At 36.8% G+C, this 16,163-nt stretch overlaps 1 protein-coding gene across 1 annotated transcript in view; it reads left to right on the forward strand.

The window, feature by feature from the left end:
• SLC26A7 (solute carrier family 26 member 7) overlaps positions 1 to 16,163 on the forward strand; it is a 138,520-nt gene that overhangs the window by 55,425 nt on the left and 66,932 nt on the right. Inside the window, exon 5 of the mRNA XM_033203672.1 lies at positions 836 to 1,000. Coding sequence (XP_033059563.1) covers positions 836 to 1,000 — 165 coding nt within the window. The remainder of the gene's footprint in view (positions 1 to 835; positions 1,001 to 16,163) is intronic.

Genomic DNA, 16,163 nt, shown 5'->3' on the forward strand with positions numbered 1-16,163 from the left:
TGGTTTTGAGATGGAGGATGATGCTATGAAGAGTAAGGAAATATTGAAGGACAATGATTTTTATACTGATTTCTGGGCTTCTTAAGACGTGTATCTTTACCCTATCTGTCTTTTCTGGTGCCACATATACAAATAAGTCCTAATGTTTTCTTATTAAATATTAGCCCTTAATAATCATGCCTAGTGTTCCACTATTGGAACGTAAGCTTGTGGGAATTATTTATATCCTACTGCTCAAGGTCATCATCAACATCTGATTTTTCACAAAATAAATTTGCTGCCTCTGGCATAAATGGGTTACTACTTGACGGAGTATCTGGTCAAAGAGTATGTTCCCATTTCTCAGAACCCGGGAGAATCTTGAGGAATGGCTTTCTCTCTTCAATGCTTTTGAGGTTTTATGCCTACTGGGTATAAAGTAGTGAATCATGTCTTTTCCTTTTTAAAATTTTAAATTACAGATATAGTAATGCAAATTTGATTTCTCTTCCACATAGACCCATATATTAAACTGATTTGAGTGTATTTCCCTTTTTTGAAACACATAGAATTAGGAAAAGAGAAAAGTCTAAATTTAGAAAAACATTGTGTTAATTTTAATTGAGATACTGGCATTGTACCTAATAACATTTGAAACCTTTGAAACCTCTTGGAACCTAACAATGTGCTCAGGGAAACTCAAGATATTGTATATATACAATGTAAGAAACTTGTTACACATCAGTTCCCTATGATTCTATCAAATGAAAATGAAAATGTGTCAGACATTAACCCCTCTGGGAACTTTGGGGAGTTTCATCTGAAAGTTCATCTCACTCCTCCCTTCTCCTCTTAGGTGGCCATGTTTGTGCTGCAACTGGGCAGTGCCACATTCGTGGTCACGGAGCCTGTGATCAGTGCAATGACAACTGGGGCTGCTACCCATGTGGTGACTTCACAAGTCAAATATCTCTTGGGAATGAAAATGCCGTATATATCCGGACCACTTGGATTCTTTTATGTGAGTTTTTCATATGTTTTCATACATATCTTTTGAATGTGCAACTTTCACAAAGTAGAATTTGGTTAATTACAATACTGAGATTTTTCTGTATTAAAGCAACTTGGATTTAAATAAAATCTTATAGGATATTTTGAGTGTGACTTAAGGTGTAAAACTAATTTAGTGAATAATTTCTACTAATCTTGGAAATTATTCCTTGTAACGAACACTTGAATATGAGCTAATTTGGGGACATAATTAGAAAAAAAATAACTAGAGTTTTTTGTGAGCCAAGTATTGTTGCCAACTTCTAATGGAAGTCATCCATTGGAATTATGGCCCAGTTTAACAGTAGTGCACTCCCCCACATTCTTTCAGTATTGCAACCCCTGGTATGGATTAAATCAGAGGCCTGGTCGAAATTGGTGTCTAGAGCCTCAGTAGCAGACAATCAGCTATTAAAAACCACCTGAACCTGAGAAAGAGAGCAGCACCTGGCCATTTGCAACACATTTTTCTAACAACACTCCTTTGTTCTTGGGTTTGTTTATGAAGTGGACCTAAAATCTGTAACTGCTCAAGAACTCATTTCCTATTAGAGGTTTATTTTTTAAAAAGTCTTGTTAATGAATTTGATGACAACCAAACTTTGTTTTGTTTAACTTTGTGCATTGCTGTATACTAACATTAATTTTTTGTTTCATAATGAGAGTATTGTCATTCTTAATTTTCTTAAATATTAATGGCTAGAAGGAGTTCAATGAATGGAGTATGGTAATTTATCTATGTGTTATTGAGATTGTTTCTGGCATTTCTGTATCATACATGGCCCCACGAGGATCCTCTTTATTTGCATATTATTCTCTGCACCATTGATTGTTTTAGTAGGATAAATTCCTATAATATAATTATTAGATCAAAGGGGTATAAATTTCAATATGAAAAGTTGTATCCATTAATATTTTACTCTGACCTTATCATTGTCAACTCTGGTTATGGCTATTTTTTAAATGACCATTTGATATGTGAAAAAAATGGTATCACTTGTCTAAGTGTGTTTCTCTGATTAGTTGGTAAAGTAGTCAATAAAAAGCAATGGGCAACACGGAACTGGAAGCTGGTTCTGAATTTCTATTTCTTACATAATATCCTGCTCAATGATTCATTCATTGTAAGAATGATTAACACTAAAACAAGAACACTGGAACTGGGTCTGGAAGCAACATAATTCCAAGCTCCAGCTCAAACAAAAGCCGACCAAAGTAGCTGTAAGCTGTCAGGTGACTGGTTGAAAGTTTAAGACTTTCAGTGACAGCAGGTCTACATGACAGAACCAAAGCAGTGATAGTTTCTGTCTTGACCTTTCACCTGGAAATGACCTGCTTGTCCTCACATGTGCAGCTTAAAGAAATGACTGTCCATTACCACTTGGCCTCTTGAATCATATCTGCATACACAACGATCATCTTTTTTTTTTCTAGTTGTGTTCAAGAAGCAGGGTAGCCTGCTGTGAGAATGACATTGGTCTTTCAGCTTGCTTCTCTGGTGGCACTGTGTATAAACTTCTATTAAACCCTTCAGTTAAAGGATTTTGTGTGTGATTTTGTTTTTCATTTTGTTTTTTTGTGAGGTAAACTGCAAGCTACTTTAGCCTAGTCTTGTAGGTCAACACTGTGGGACTTTTTGGAGGTGTTTCTTTTTTTTCTTGAGACGGAGTCTCGCTTGTCACCAGGCTGGAGTGCAGTGGCACGATCTTGGCTCACTGCAACCTCTGCCTCCTGAGAACCCTGGGAACCCAAGCGATTCTCCTGCCTCAGCCTCCTGAGTAACTGGGACTACCAGTGCATGCCACCATGCCCAGCTAATTTTTGTATTTTTAGTAGAGACAGGGTTTCACCATGTTGGCCAGGTGGAGGTCTTTCTTCAAAACTTTACATTGAAACGGAATCAGATTTGGGCCTATTTTTAGACTGCTAGCTTTAAATTCACGTTACTCAGTTGATGGAAATTGCTATGCTTTGTGTTGATGGAAAATGAAAAAAAAAAAAGTTGCTCTTGCTTTTCAATATCACAGAGTCCTGTACTGTCAGGCTGTTAGATGGGAATGGTGCTTTGGTTCTTTGCCAAGGTTTCAAATGGATGTTGATATTGCAATGCCAAAAATTCTGGTGATCTGAGTGTTAGATTAAGAAATAAATCTTACATCATGCACAGGTTGCACTGGGATATTGAGAAGTGCGCTTTGGTGTACGTAGGCTGAGAGAATCTGATGATGGCTACACTTGCCCCTGGATCATTTAAGTGTTACATAAAGAAGCAGTGCTGAACTCAGCAAGGATGTAGAGCAGAGGATATCATACAGGCCTTGCCTAGCATGTCAAAGAACCTACAGGAAAATGAGTTGACAATTTGCATGACTTTTCACTCTTTGACATGCATCCTGCCTCTGAGTTTTCACAATTGTTATATCCTTTTAGAAAGCAATTCAGGCTGATGAGAGATAAAGCACATGTTACTGATATTCTTGGAACATAAATTGGATATCTAGAATATTTAAGACTCTTGCACAATGAACCAGTCATGATTCCTAATAGTCTCAGGTGGGCTACTCATTTTTGTCAAAAGAATCCAGTTTTAGTCAATCAAAATGTCCATTGATTATTCTTAGGTTGAGGTCTGCAGATTGGGGTCTCTTTATTCTGCCACTATGTGGTTTCTACAGTGCCTTCCTCCCAGGGGATGTCTGATTCTGCACTATTCAGAGAATCTCATTCCCTAGTTGAGTTGGATGAGTATGAACGGCTAATATTTCCATCTCTTTGGTTGCTCTGGGGTGGCAGGTGTCCTTGCCACAATGAAATATTTTTAGGGAGCAATTTGAATCAGATTCAGGTAGGGATTTGTGCTCAGTTCTGCCCTCTTAGATGATAGATAACAGACTTCTCATAGGCTTGAGGGATAAACATGCCATAATGCCTTCCCCTTTTCTACATCTGGCACGAGGAACACACGCCCCGACTCCAGCAAAGCTCAGGTGGTTGGGCTGCTCTTTCTTTTCAGCTGAAAGTTGTTAAAGAGTTTCCTCAGGTGAGGAGTTCTTCCAGAGTGTTAAACATTACTAAGGCTTTCCCCTAGAACTCTGAATGCCCTTTGAGAATTTCTAGGGTCCGCATATTCAAAGGGAGCCTCCAGAATAGGAACTTACCCTTTTATTTAACCTTCCTAAATTCCTTCACAGGTAACTCTTTACTTTTTAAAATTGTTCTTAAAGTTTTATCTCTATATTCATATACTTCTGGTTAAACTATCTTTCTTTTAGTATTATGGCTGGTTCTTAGTAAACTTTATTTTTATTTTTTTATTTTTATTTTTATTTTTAATTTTTTTATTATACTTTAAGTTCTAGGGTACATGTGCATAACGTGCAGGTTTGTTACATATGTATACTTGTGCCATGTTGGTGTGCTGCACCCATCAACTCGTTAGCACCCATCAATTCATCATTTATATCGGGTATAACTCCCAATGCAATCCCTCCCCCCTCCCCCCTCCCCATGATAGGCCCCGATGTGTGATGTTCCCCTTCCCGAGTCCAAGTGATGTCATTTTTCAGTTCCCACCTATGAGTGAGAACATGCGGTGTTTGGTTTTCTGTTCTTGTGATAGTTTGCTAAGAATGATGGTTTAAAGATTACATCAATGCGTTCTTTTTCAGGTATACATTGGGGAAAAAAATTTTTTTTCTCTGAGGTAACTTTTAGCTCTTGTTAGTTTATTAGGGCTCATACAATCAGGTAGACACTGATTTTTTTTTTTTCCTTAGAAAGAGGCAACAGAGGAAAGAGCTTTAGAATCATAGAAACCAGTCTTCAGACCACAGCTCTAGCCATAACTTGAGCTAATGACCCAGTGTCTTTGATTTCCAGTTTTCTTGTCTGTTTTGTACACTGATGATAATTATACTTCTTGGAATTCATTTCCAAAATGAAAAGCATTGAACATAGGTGTTCATTAAGTGGAAGTCATTATCTTTCTCACTAGTAGTTAATAGTTCAATGTAACAAATTATGGATTTTTTAAAGTACCAATTAAGTAACAGATACCAATGCTTTTCTTCTGTAGAGGACCCTTAATCAGATTTTTAAAAAAGACTAAATAACAAAACAAACTTATATGTATTTTAGTGACTTAAGAATGGCTTGAACATTTATAAAACCTTTAGAAACAAATATATCTTCTGTTAGTGGGGGTTGATCATTACAATTAAAGAAAAGCTATGTTTTTTAGTTTATTTTTATTTATAAATGTTTTCAACAGTTCTGCTCAAATCTCCCTCAGCAGTTATAAACCCATTTAATAAATTATAAACAGTGTTGCAATATCTTTTAAAAAAAGCAGAAACAATAATGTTATAAGGGTCACTTCTGTCTTGGGATCCTGGCTCAGAAGTTAAATTGTTCTATTCTTGGCTTCCTTTAAATTCAGATATTTGACCAGTAAGTTGGTTCCTTGCACAGATAAGAAGAAAAAGTTTAATTCTTATTTACAAAAAAATTTTAAATTGAGGAATGATGAAGTATCTTTTTATCAGAAAGGATGTTTTCCTCCAAAAGGCACAATAAAAATTACAAAAATTCCTAGTTTGTATTAGCACATGTGGGTTTCTTTGAGATGGCGCCAGTATCTCAGCCTGCAGCAGCCTGTGATAAATTTGGCAAGGATACTTTCATTGGCATGGCTTTATATGAGCACTGCTCTAAATAATTATGTACAGTTACGTACACTAAACCCAAGAGCAAAAGACAAGCTTGGCAATATCTTCAGCCATCCTTCTTGGAAGTTTTTATGTCCTTCCTTAAAAATGGGTAGTTTCAGAGCTGGAAAACAGTTTAATTCCCACCCCAACCCCTGAAGTACAAGCAAAGTACTTTTCTAGTTTGTACTGCAAAGACTGCAAAGGAGGAACCAAGAACATTAATAAAACGGGATAGAAATGTCAGAAGGAAGTCAGAGCCAATGAAACCTTTTCTTTTATAGAGAATGAGATCACAATTAAATATGTATAAATGGGGTTTATAGGTGGAGAATAAATCTACTTTGTAGACTTAGGCCCTGTGGGATTTCTGAATCAAGAACACGCTTTGATGGTTTGTGAAAGCTCACAGTTTCTCTGCAGATATTGTGACATCTCTATTGTGAATTGCAGGAATGTTCAGTATGCCCTGAAAAATGGACAGAATAAATTAAGGCGGAGAGAAAAAGAATGTTCATCTGTAACTTGATTCAATCAGTGATGCAGGGGATAGAAGACGTGGCAGGTTTAATTTGGATACAAAACAAGTATATGGAAATTTGTAGCCGAGGTTACTTTAGGATTCTAAATCAGAAAGCAAATATTTTTGCAACTCCACCATGTTAGGCTAAGCTCTCTCCATCTCTTACAATTCACTGAAAAATGCGTCACCACAAAATGCAGTGCTCAAGTAATTCAAATTAAACTAATTTACCAAACAAGAGATGACTGGATGCCACCTGGACCTTGGAATGCCTGGTTGTATGTTTGGTCCAAGTGAGTGTTGTATACTCATGATGTCTTTGGCTATTTAATATACCACACTTCCCTTAGACCACATTTGTTCTGAGACTTATTGTATCCCTTGAAATAATAGCAAATGGATTTATTCCCAGTGTATCATATAGTTATTGATGAGAAATTCGGGTATAATCATGTAAAAAAACTACCAGAGTGTTGGTTTTTCTTCTGTCTTGTGTGTGTGTGTGTGTGTGTGTTTTTTTTGTACTGATAAAAATACAGCCTGTGATTAATATCCAGTTTAATCTTTTTCTTTTCTCTTTTTTTTTTTTTTTTTTGAGACGTAGTCTCACTCTGCCACTGAGGCTGGCGTGCAGTGGTGCCATCTCGGCTCACTGCAACCTTCACCTCCCGGGTTCAAGGGTCCAAACAATTCTCGTGCCTCAGCCTCCGGAGTAGCTGGGATTGCAGAAGTGCACAACCATGCCTGGGTAATTTTTGTATTTTTAGTAGAGATGGGGTTTTGCCTTGTAGGCCAGGCTCGTCTTGAACTCCTGGCATCATGTGATCTGCCCACCTTGGCCTCCCAAAATGCTGGGATTACAGGCATGAGCCACTGTACCCAGCCTATATTTTTCTTGTTTTTCTATTTATGTTCACTACTTTAGAGGGAGGTGGGATTTGAGGGGCTTGATCTTATCAATGCCTATTCTAAAATGTTTAATGATATATAATGATATAGGCAAAGTTGATAAGAGACATCACATTCTTATGAACAAGGAGGACTTGTGCAAACATCAAGTTTTAAAGGATCAGAGTTGGTTTTAGGTGCCCCTGAGCAGGAATTTAGATCTGCTTGGACGTAGGATTCAAATGTAATGAGCTTGAAAGCAAGTTGGGGTGGGGAGACGGCATGCCTGGGCAATCATGACTCATGTTTAAAGGTTCCAAGGATGTGAAAGCTGCCTTAATTGTCCAACAGAATAATCAGAATAATCTGGAGGGACTTTACAAGCTACACATGAGTATGAAGAGATCAACATGCATCCTTGATTAAAGAACCGCTAGAACAGATTTACTCAACAAATTGATCACGTCGCAGGCATTGAGGATACAGTTGACAATAACATTTTTGTTCCCATGGAATTTTATTGAAACACTGAGGAAGGATGCAAAGTATGGAGAGAGGAGACAAACAAATTGGCAAATAAAGTAATCTCAGATAGTGTTAATGAAGGAAACAAGGCGGTGTGACTGAAGGTGGCCAATGTGGTCAAGTGACAGGGTTGGGTCTGCTTAGATAAGATGGCCTGGGAAACCTTTTCTGGGGACATGGCTTTTGAATGGAGGCTACAAGGATGAGAGGGACCCAGCCATAGAATGATTTAAGAGTATTCTACGAAGAAAGAGCAGCAAATGCTAATTCCCTAAGGTAGATACAAGCTTGGGATGTTGGAAAGACAGAATGTGTTTGCTTCTAAGTTTCTTTCCGGTGGAATTTCAGAAATTTTGTGATTCTATTTCATTAACTCCTGAGGTTTGGCTACAAGACCAGACCCTACTCTTGTTTTATATGTGAGAAAAGACCAAGAACTACATGCCAGCTCCATTGTTCAATTTCTGTGTGGCCTTAAGCAATTTAGCTAACCTCTCCAAGTCTTATTTTCCTCATGCATTAAATGGAAATAATAATACTCACCTTGCATTAATTAAGAAATTAAATGAATCACTGTGTATAAGATGGCCAGCATAGAGCCTGAAAGTGTTAATTCCCCTACTCTTCTAGGAAGTGACTAAGTTTAAACAGTTTCCCCATTCCTTCTTCCTGAGTTCCCCCTGCACCACCCTCCCTCTGCCTGTGATAGGCAAAAATGTGAAAATTCCTCTCCCTTCAGGAATGGAGGGTGAGGGCACTGTATAGATACAGGTAGGCTTTCACCAAATACGTTTATGTTAAGAAAGGCCATGGTCTGTGTACTAACAGCTTTCAGAATCAACTTGGAAGGCTTATTGCTTCCCTTGTACTAACGTGACTCTGCTGCTGATGTTGAAGGCACAAGGCTGGAGGGTGAGAAGAGCTCATATGCCTGAGAAGCAGCCAGGTGCCATTGAATACCACCACTAAAACCCCAAATCTAAGACTTCATGCTCCACAATAGTCTCCTCTTCAAAGAGATAGCATCTTCCCTCCATAACCCAAGGGAAAACGAACCAGCAAGGAGATTTGGAAAAATTCTTTGCTGGACAGAAAAAATCATGAGAGAGGCATTGGTAAAACGTGCAGGTGTTTGTCTAGGGTTGAGGGGACCTGTGTCAAAATCCTGATTTTGTCACGCACAAGCCAAGTCACCTGGGGCAGGACACTAGTCTTCGGAGCCTTGGTTTCTATTTCTGCAGAATAAATGTGTGGAACTGGTTGATTTTTAAGGTTTTTTTCTGGTCCTGACAAGTGTCTTCTGAACATTTCCTTTGTTAGGCACTTTAGTTTTAATCCTCACCACAAATATTAACTATGCCTAATTGTCCTTTGGTAGATGCTCGTTCAGTTGGCTGTCTCTCTTAACAGTACTGATCACTTGGTAATTATTATTGAAAACTTTCTGTTTTGTTTCTTTTTGTGTTTTAGAATACTTCTACCTCAGCTAACATGAAAAGAGGGGAATTTGCTAGGGTCTATCTGTGATTCTAAGAACAAAAGCTTGGCATCCCCTCTGCCTTCTGTATTAGCTTGCTAGGGCTGCCACAATAAACTGTCATAGACGAGGTCACTTAAACAACGTAAATTTAATTTCTCCCAGTTCTGGAGGCTGGAGATTCACAATCCATGTGCTGGCAGGACTGGTTTCTTTTGAGGCCTCCCCGCTTGGCTTGCAAATGGCCTCCTTCTTGCTGCTTCCTCACATGGTGGAATCCCTGGGCATGCACAGCCCCTGTGTCTGTGTGTCCTGATTCTTAGGAGGATGACAATCATATTGGATTAGGGCCCACCCTAATGGTTTCCTTTTAACTTAATTACTTCTTTAGAGACCCTGTCTCCAAATAGAGTCACATTCTGAAGTACTGGGGGTTAGGATTTGAATATATGAATATTGAGGGAACGCAAGTCAGCCCATAATACTCTCTTTGAGTTGTCTCAGAAGTGAGCAGCATTAGATTTGGTGCTGGCGTCTTATGGCTACTGTAACTTGTTATCACAAATCTGGTGGTTTAACAAAACAAATTTATTCCCACATTTCTGGAAGACAGTTCAAAATCAAGGTCTCATGTGGTCCACACTCCCTCTGGAGATTCTAGGGGAGAATCCATCCTTGCCTTTTCAGCTTCTGCTGGCTCCTGGCATTCCTTGGCTGTGGCTGCATCATGCCAACTTCTGCCTCTGTCTTCACACGGCCTTCCCCACTGTTTGTTCTTCTCTCCTGTCTCTACAAAGATACTGATCATGGGATTTAGGGCCAACCCAGGTAATTGTAGGTGCTCTGATCTTGCGATCGATCCTTTACTTAATTACATCTGCAAAGACCTTATTTTTCCAAATAAGGTCACAGTCGCAGGCACTGGAGTTTAGAATGTAGACTTTTTTTTTTTTTTGGTGGGGTTTGGGGGGCTACAATTCACTCACTACAGTAACCCAACCATGTATGGTGAGGGGGTTTTATGTTTTTGCTTGTTTTTTGTTTGTTTTTTTTTTTTAATTAGAATGAGACTGAAGTTATCCGTGTGATGTAATCAATAAATAAAATTAACACCACATTTCAAAGCTATTTCAGGGCCGTGACTACCACTCAGTGCTCTGTGTTGTGAGATGAGGCTTCTGATAGAAGTACCATCTAAATGGATAGATTATTAATAAATTGTACTCAACATAGGACTTTACAGTAGATAATATGAGTAAAATAGTTTATTCAGTGGTGCTACTGTTGTCTTATTTTAATATACACTCCTTTTGAGACATAGAAAACAGTTCTTTTAGACACCTATCTATATGCTGATTATGCCAGATGCACTTTCAAACCAAAGTATGCACATGTGTTAGCTGGCATATATGGATGTTACCATCGTTTCTGGAGATAGTTCTGGTTTTGTGGTTTGAGGACTGACTCAAAGTCATATATTGGGAATTAAGAATTGTAGATTGCGGATTTGTAGTTTATATCTACTATTAAAATAGTGTGCTGATAGATTTACTACAGTGTGCTAATTTTGCTAATGCTCTGTTGTTTCTCTAGTCAAACAGAAACTTATTTATCACAGATCTTTAGTGCCAAGATAGTGCAGGAATGATAAACAATGCTACTAAAGGGTTATGTGTTGTTTTTTGCATAGAAATATTTATTCAAATAATGTTTTTGGTCCCTTTATGGATAATTCAAAAATGTATTCATCATTACTAGTGAAGAATTATTATCAGTAATATCATTATGCTTTAAAAATATTTAAATCCTTTTTTCTCATGTCCATTTTATTAGAGCAAAACCTAGACCAACCAGAATGCTGAGGAAAAGAATGTTTTGATTAATAGAATTTTCTGGTTAATAAAGTATTGAGCAGAAAGTTTATGTAATTTTTAATACTTGTTAGTATTTTTTAAACATATAAGATCTTTCTATTTGTATTACGAAATTTAACAGAGTGGATAAACTTTGTATTTTTTTTTTACTGCATAGGTATTTCTTTACAGTGCCTTGTTTAGAAATTTATGACAGTCGTGCAAAGAGAATTCAATGTCTGTGGCCCCAGGGAGACCTTTATTTATCTTTTCTTAACTAAATACTGAATATAAACTTTTTCAGCCTTGATGTTGCTTCATTTTTATAAAATTAAAATTTGACTATATCAAAGATGGATTACTTAAAATTACTGCAATGGTAGCTTGAATATTTGACTCAATGTCTTGCACATAACAGAACCTCAATACACAAGTTGAATAAATGAATACTTGATAACTGCGAATCCCCCTAATATGATGTAATCCAAGTGTTGGTAGTGAGAAAGTCTGGATCTTTTCTCTTCTTGTTATTCTACTTATTCAAGGTAAAATCTATGCCTATTTACAGACTTATTGTTACTATTACTATGCTAGACTCAAGTATTCATTCATTCAACAATATTTATTGAGTATCCACTTTTTTCTGAGACACCATTCTGGAAGTTGAGAATCCATCAGTGAAAAAAAAGGCTTATAAGGAAAGGCAAATTAGGTAAAACACATTATATAAATATATTTATATGTGTGTATATGTGTGTGTGTAAATGTCTATGAAGTACTTTAGAAAAAAGCCTCACCTCTAAAGAAAATAATGAGAAGCAATACATGTGCTGTGGGTAGGTGATTTACCTCAAGATGGATTGTTTATGCATATTGATATTTTTTCATTTTATATCATTATATTAAATGGTAAATTTATTTATTTATTTATTTATTTATTTATTTATTATTTATTTATTTTGAGACGGAGTCTCGCTCTGTGGCCCAGGCTGGAGTGCAGTGGCCAGATCTCAGCTCACTGCAAGCTCCGCCTCCCAGGTTTATGCCATTCTCCTGCCTCAGCCTCCCTAGTAGCTGGGACTACAGGCGCCTGCCACCACGCCCGGCTAGTTTTTTGTATTTTTTTAGTAGAGACGGGGTTTCACCGTGTTAGCCAGGATGGTCTCGATCTCCTGACCTCGTGATCCGCCCGTCTCGGCCTCCCAAAGTGCTGGGATTACAGGCTTGAGCCACCGCGCCCGGCCAAAATGGTAAATTTAAACAACCAATATTACAGTCTCAAAATGAGCTGAACTCTCAATATGTAATGAACTAATATTACAGTTTTATTAAACTGACTGGGCAGTTCTGGTTAGATAGCTTACTTATTTATCCATACAGATATAAATATTACCTTTGCTTCTCTGTGATCTGGGGAGAAAATGCTGATCCTCAATAGGAATTTTTATCTACTGGAGCTTAGTGCATGATAGTGTATTCAGATGACTGGATTTATTCCAGAAATTAGAAATTTAATGTGTGCTTAGGATGCCTGGAACTCTATTAAATGAGCATATGTAAATAGGTGTGTGTGCGTGTGTGCATGTCTACCCTTAGCCCCATTCCTATCTCTTTTTCCATATGCCACCCATCTATCATGAGCCTGTTTTAGCTTGTGATTCTCTCTGTCGGTCCACATGACAGTCATTAGAATGACACTCCTCACCAGCCTCCTTTCCTATTGTGTTCTTCATGCTGATTGTAATGAGCTATCCACCCCCGTGTTCTTCTGGAGCATCTTGTGAGATGTGCTTTGCTTGATGAGCCGTAGTTTAATCCAGACAGACAATAAAAACCCTGGGGGGGTTTCTCATTCCGTTCATTCTGGGGTGGTCATTTCTATTACTGCAAACACATGTTCTCAAAATGCACACTACAGCAAATTTGGTATGGCTTGGAAGTTTTGCATATTTCTACTCTTTCTTATACAGACAGTGTCATGGCATACTTTTAATACCCTATAAAACAGCAGAAAAAATATTCTCTAAATGCTTTAAAATACTTGGAAAATACTTGGATATTTGTCTTCTTCTTGACAAATCATCTAAATAATATTCTCGATTTTATCCTCAAATCATGAAAAATCATCAGAAAGCATTTGGACAATTTGTTTTTTGATATCGTCTCTATCCCCATTCCCTGTAGAATATTTCTCATTTTGGATTTTTATCCTGGGATTGATTGAGTAGTGGGCAACTTTAAGAAATGAACCCTGTTCCTTCTGTAGAAATCCTGTGAACAGTTATCATCCACAACATAGAGACAGAGAGGAAAAATGTCATCTGCATCTAAAATAATGATGATATTGTAGTACCTACTTTTCTTTTCAAGTAGCATGGAATAAAATAGAATTATGTGAAAAAGATAATAAGTAAAGCTTCCTGACCCCTAATGTGTTTATTAATGTATCTGATTACATAACTAGTGGGTTTTTTGTTATTGTCCTTTTAACCATATGGATTAAAGGGGGTCTGGATAGCCTGCATTATCCTAATTCTTTTCACCCAGTAAGGCTCCACTTAATTGAGTACATTTTCTTTATCCTAATTCTATTATCCTAATTCTTTTCAGCCAGTGAGGCTCCACTTAATTGAGTACATTTTCTTTGCTCAAAAGAGTTAACATATTAATGATAAAATTCAATATGCAGAATTCAGGCTCAACCTTATGCACCGCCTTTATACCAGGAGCTTTTGATCCTTGGGCCAGATGGGCTGAGTTTTTTGATGAGGAAACCTACTAAGCAGAATTTTATGATATTCTAAGGAATATAGTCCATATAAATTCTTTTAACCCATTATCTATATTATGTTTTGATTCAATATTTTGAGTTGTGGTCAAATTATATTTAATACACTAAATAGAAAGGACAAAGAATACAAAAAAGTTAGGTTACTATAAGAATAACCTGTGTGTCAGAATAAAACTAATCTTTATCACCTGAAACTAGACTTGACAAATTCACTGTGGACAAATAGAAATGAAGTTACAAAAACTGGATTCAGCATGTTCAAGAGAAGGAGAAGTTAAGAGACATTTTGAAAATAAGCATATAAGGACAATTTAAAACCCTAAAGCTATCGAAGTGATATATTTTCATAAGAGAAAACATGGAAGATACAAATAAGCTCTTATGCAGAGCTGTTAACATTCCAGATACATTCATACATATTTAGAAGCATGAAATTTTATTTCATCAAAAGTAATATCTGTATTAGCTTTCTAGGGCTTTCAAAACAAATATCACAGACTGGGTGGTTTAAACAACAGAACTTTATTTCTTACAGTCCTGGAGACTGTGATCGAGAAGTCTAGATCAAGGTGATGGCAATTTTGTTCCCTTCTTAAGGCCTCTCCCCTTGGCTTGTAGATGGTGGCCTTCTCCTTGTGTCCTGACATGGTATTTCCTCTGTACAAGGTTCATGTCTGTGTTCTAACCTCTTCTCATAAGGATACCAGTCATTTTGGATTAGGGCCCACCCATATGACCTCATTTTACCTTAATTACCTCTTTAAAGGCCCTATTTGCAGTATAGTCACATTCTGAGGCACTGGGGGTTGGGACTTCAACATATGAACGCGGAGGGGGCCACACAACTGAGCCCATAACAATGTCAAACCGTGCACATTTATTTGAAACTTTTCTTTTCCCACTTAGCATTATAACAGGAAGGTCTTTCCATGTCAATAAATATACACTTTGTCTAAAATAATGAATTTAATGGATGTAGACTATTATATGTATACATGTAACCTAGAGAATTCAACCAGTTCTCTTTTGTTTTACTCTTTAAATGGTTTCCATTTTTCAATGCTGTTTTAAACAATGTTTCAGTGAATATCTTTGTAACAAGGTCTTTTTACATGAGCTTAATTATGTTCATAGCTTAATGTTTTGAAGTAGAATTGCTAAGGCAAACAATAGAGCAGTTCCAAAGTGTTTATTTTTTCAGCTTTATTAAGATATAATTGACAGATAAAAATTGTATATGTTCAAAATGTACAATGTGATGTTTTGATATATGTATACATTGTGAAATGATTTCCACACTCAGCTAATTAACATGTGTATTGCCTTCAAAGGCTTTCTATACATGTTATCAGATCACCAAAGGATTGCAACAATTTATACTCACAAGGGCATGTAAAAGAGTTCCCATTTCTTCCCCCAGATTACACATTTAATTTATTATTATTTAAGCATCATTAATAATTTGATAAAAGAAAAAATGCTTTCTTATTGTTTGAATTTACAGTTCTTTGATTACTAGTGTGATTGAGCTCTTTGTTCATGTTTATTGACCATTTGTATTTCTTTTGTTATCTGTTTATGTCCTCTGCTAATTTTAAAATCTTTATTTTCTATGACATCAGGTTTTACATTTAACCTCTTTTAATCTAGAATTTATTTTATTCTGCTTAGTTTTTGTTCAAACATGATATATTGGATAATCTTTAATGTTGGATAATGCAACTATTATGTGTTTCTGGGTTTTTATTGTTTTAAATTTTTTCGTATATATATACACACATATGTATGTTTTATGTTTTTAAGTTAGAGACCCTATCTCTCTCTATATATTTATTTAATATATATATTTAATTAATATGTATTTATATATATTTAATACACACACACACACACACACATATTTAAGCTAGAGACGGGACCTCCTTCTGTTGCCCAGGCTGGAATGTAGTGGTGCAATCATAGCTCACTGTAACCTAGAACTCCTGGGCTCAAGGGATCCCCCCGCATCGCAGCAGGCTCTTGGGTAGCTAGGACTACAGGGGCATGCCACCACACCCAGCTAATTTTTTAAATTTTTCATAGGGAAAGAGTCTTGCTATATTGCCCAGGCTGGTTTCAAACTCCTGGCCTCAAGCAATCCTCCTCTCTTAGCTTCCCACAGTGCTGGGTGGTGAGCCACTGCACCCAGCTTTTTCTTATATATTTTGTTATTAGTATCATGTTTTGACTTATTATAAATATACTTTTATATTTGTTAGTATAAACCCATAAATATTTTCTTGCAACATTTTCTAATATATTCTGTGCATTTAATATTCTGTATGAATTTAAGAACCACTATGTTAAATTTCCAGACAACAGAATTCCAGTT

This window comes from Trachypithecus francoisi, unplaced genomic scaffold, assembly GCF_009764315.1.
Source record: "Trachypithecus francoisi isolate TF-2019V2 unplaced genomic scaffold, Tfra_2.0 Lachesis_group7, whole genome shotgun sequence".
Classification (NCBI taxonomy): Eukaryota; Metazoa; Chordata; class Mammalia; order Primates; family Cercopithecidae; genus Trachypithecus; species Trachypithecus francoisi.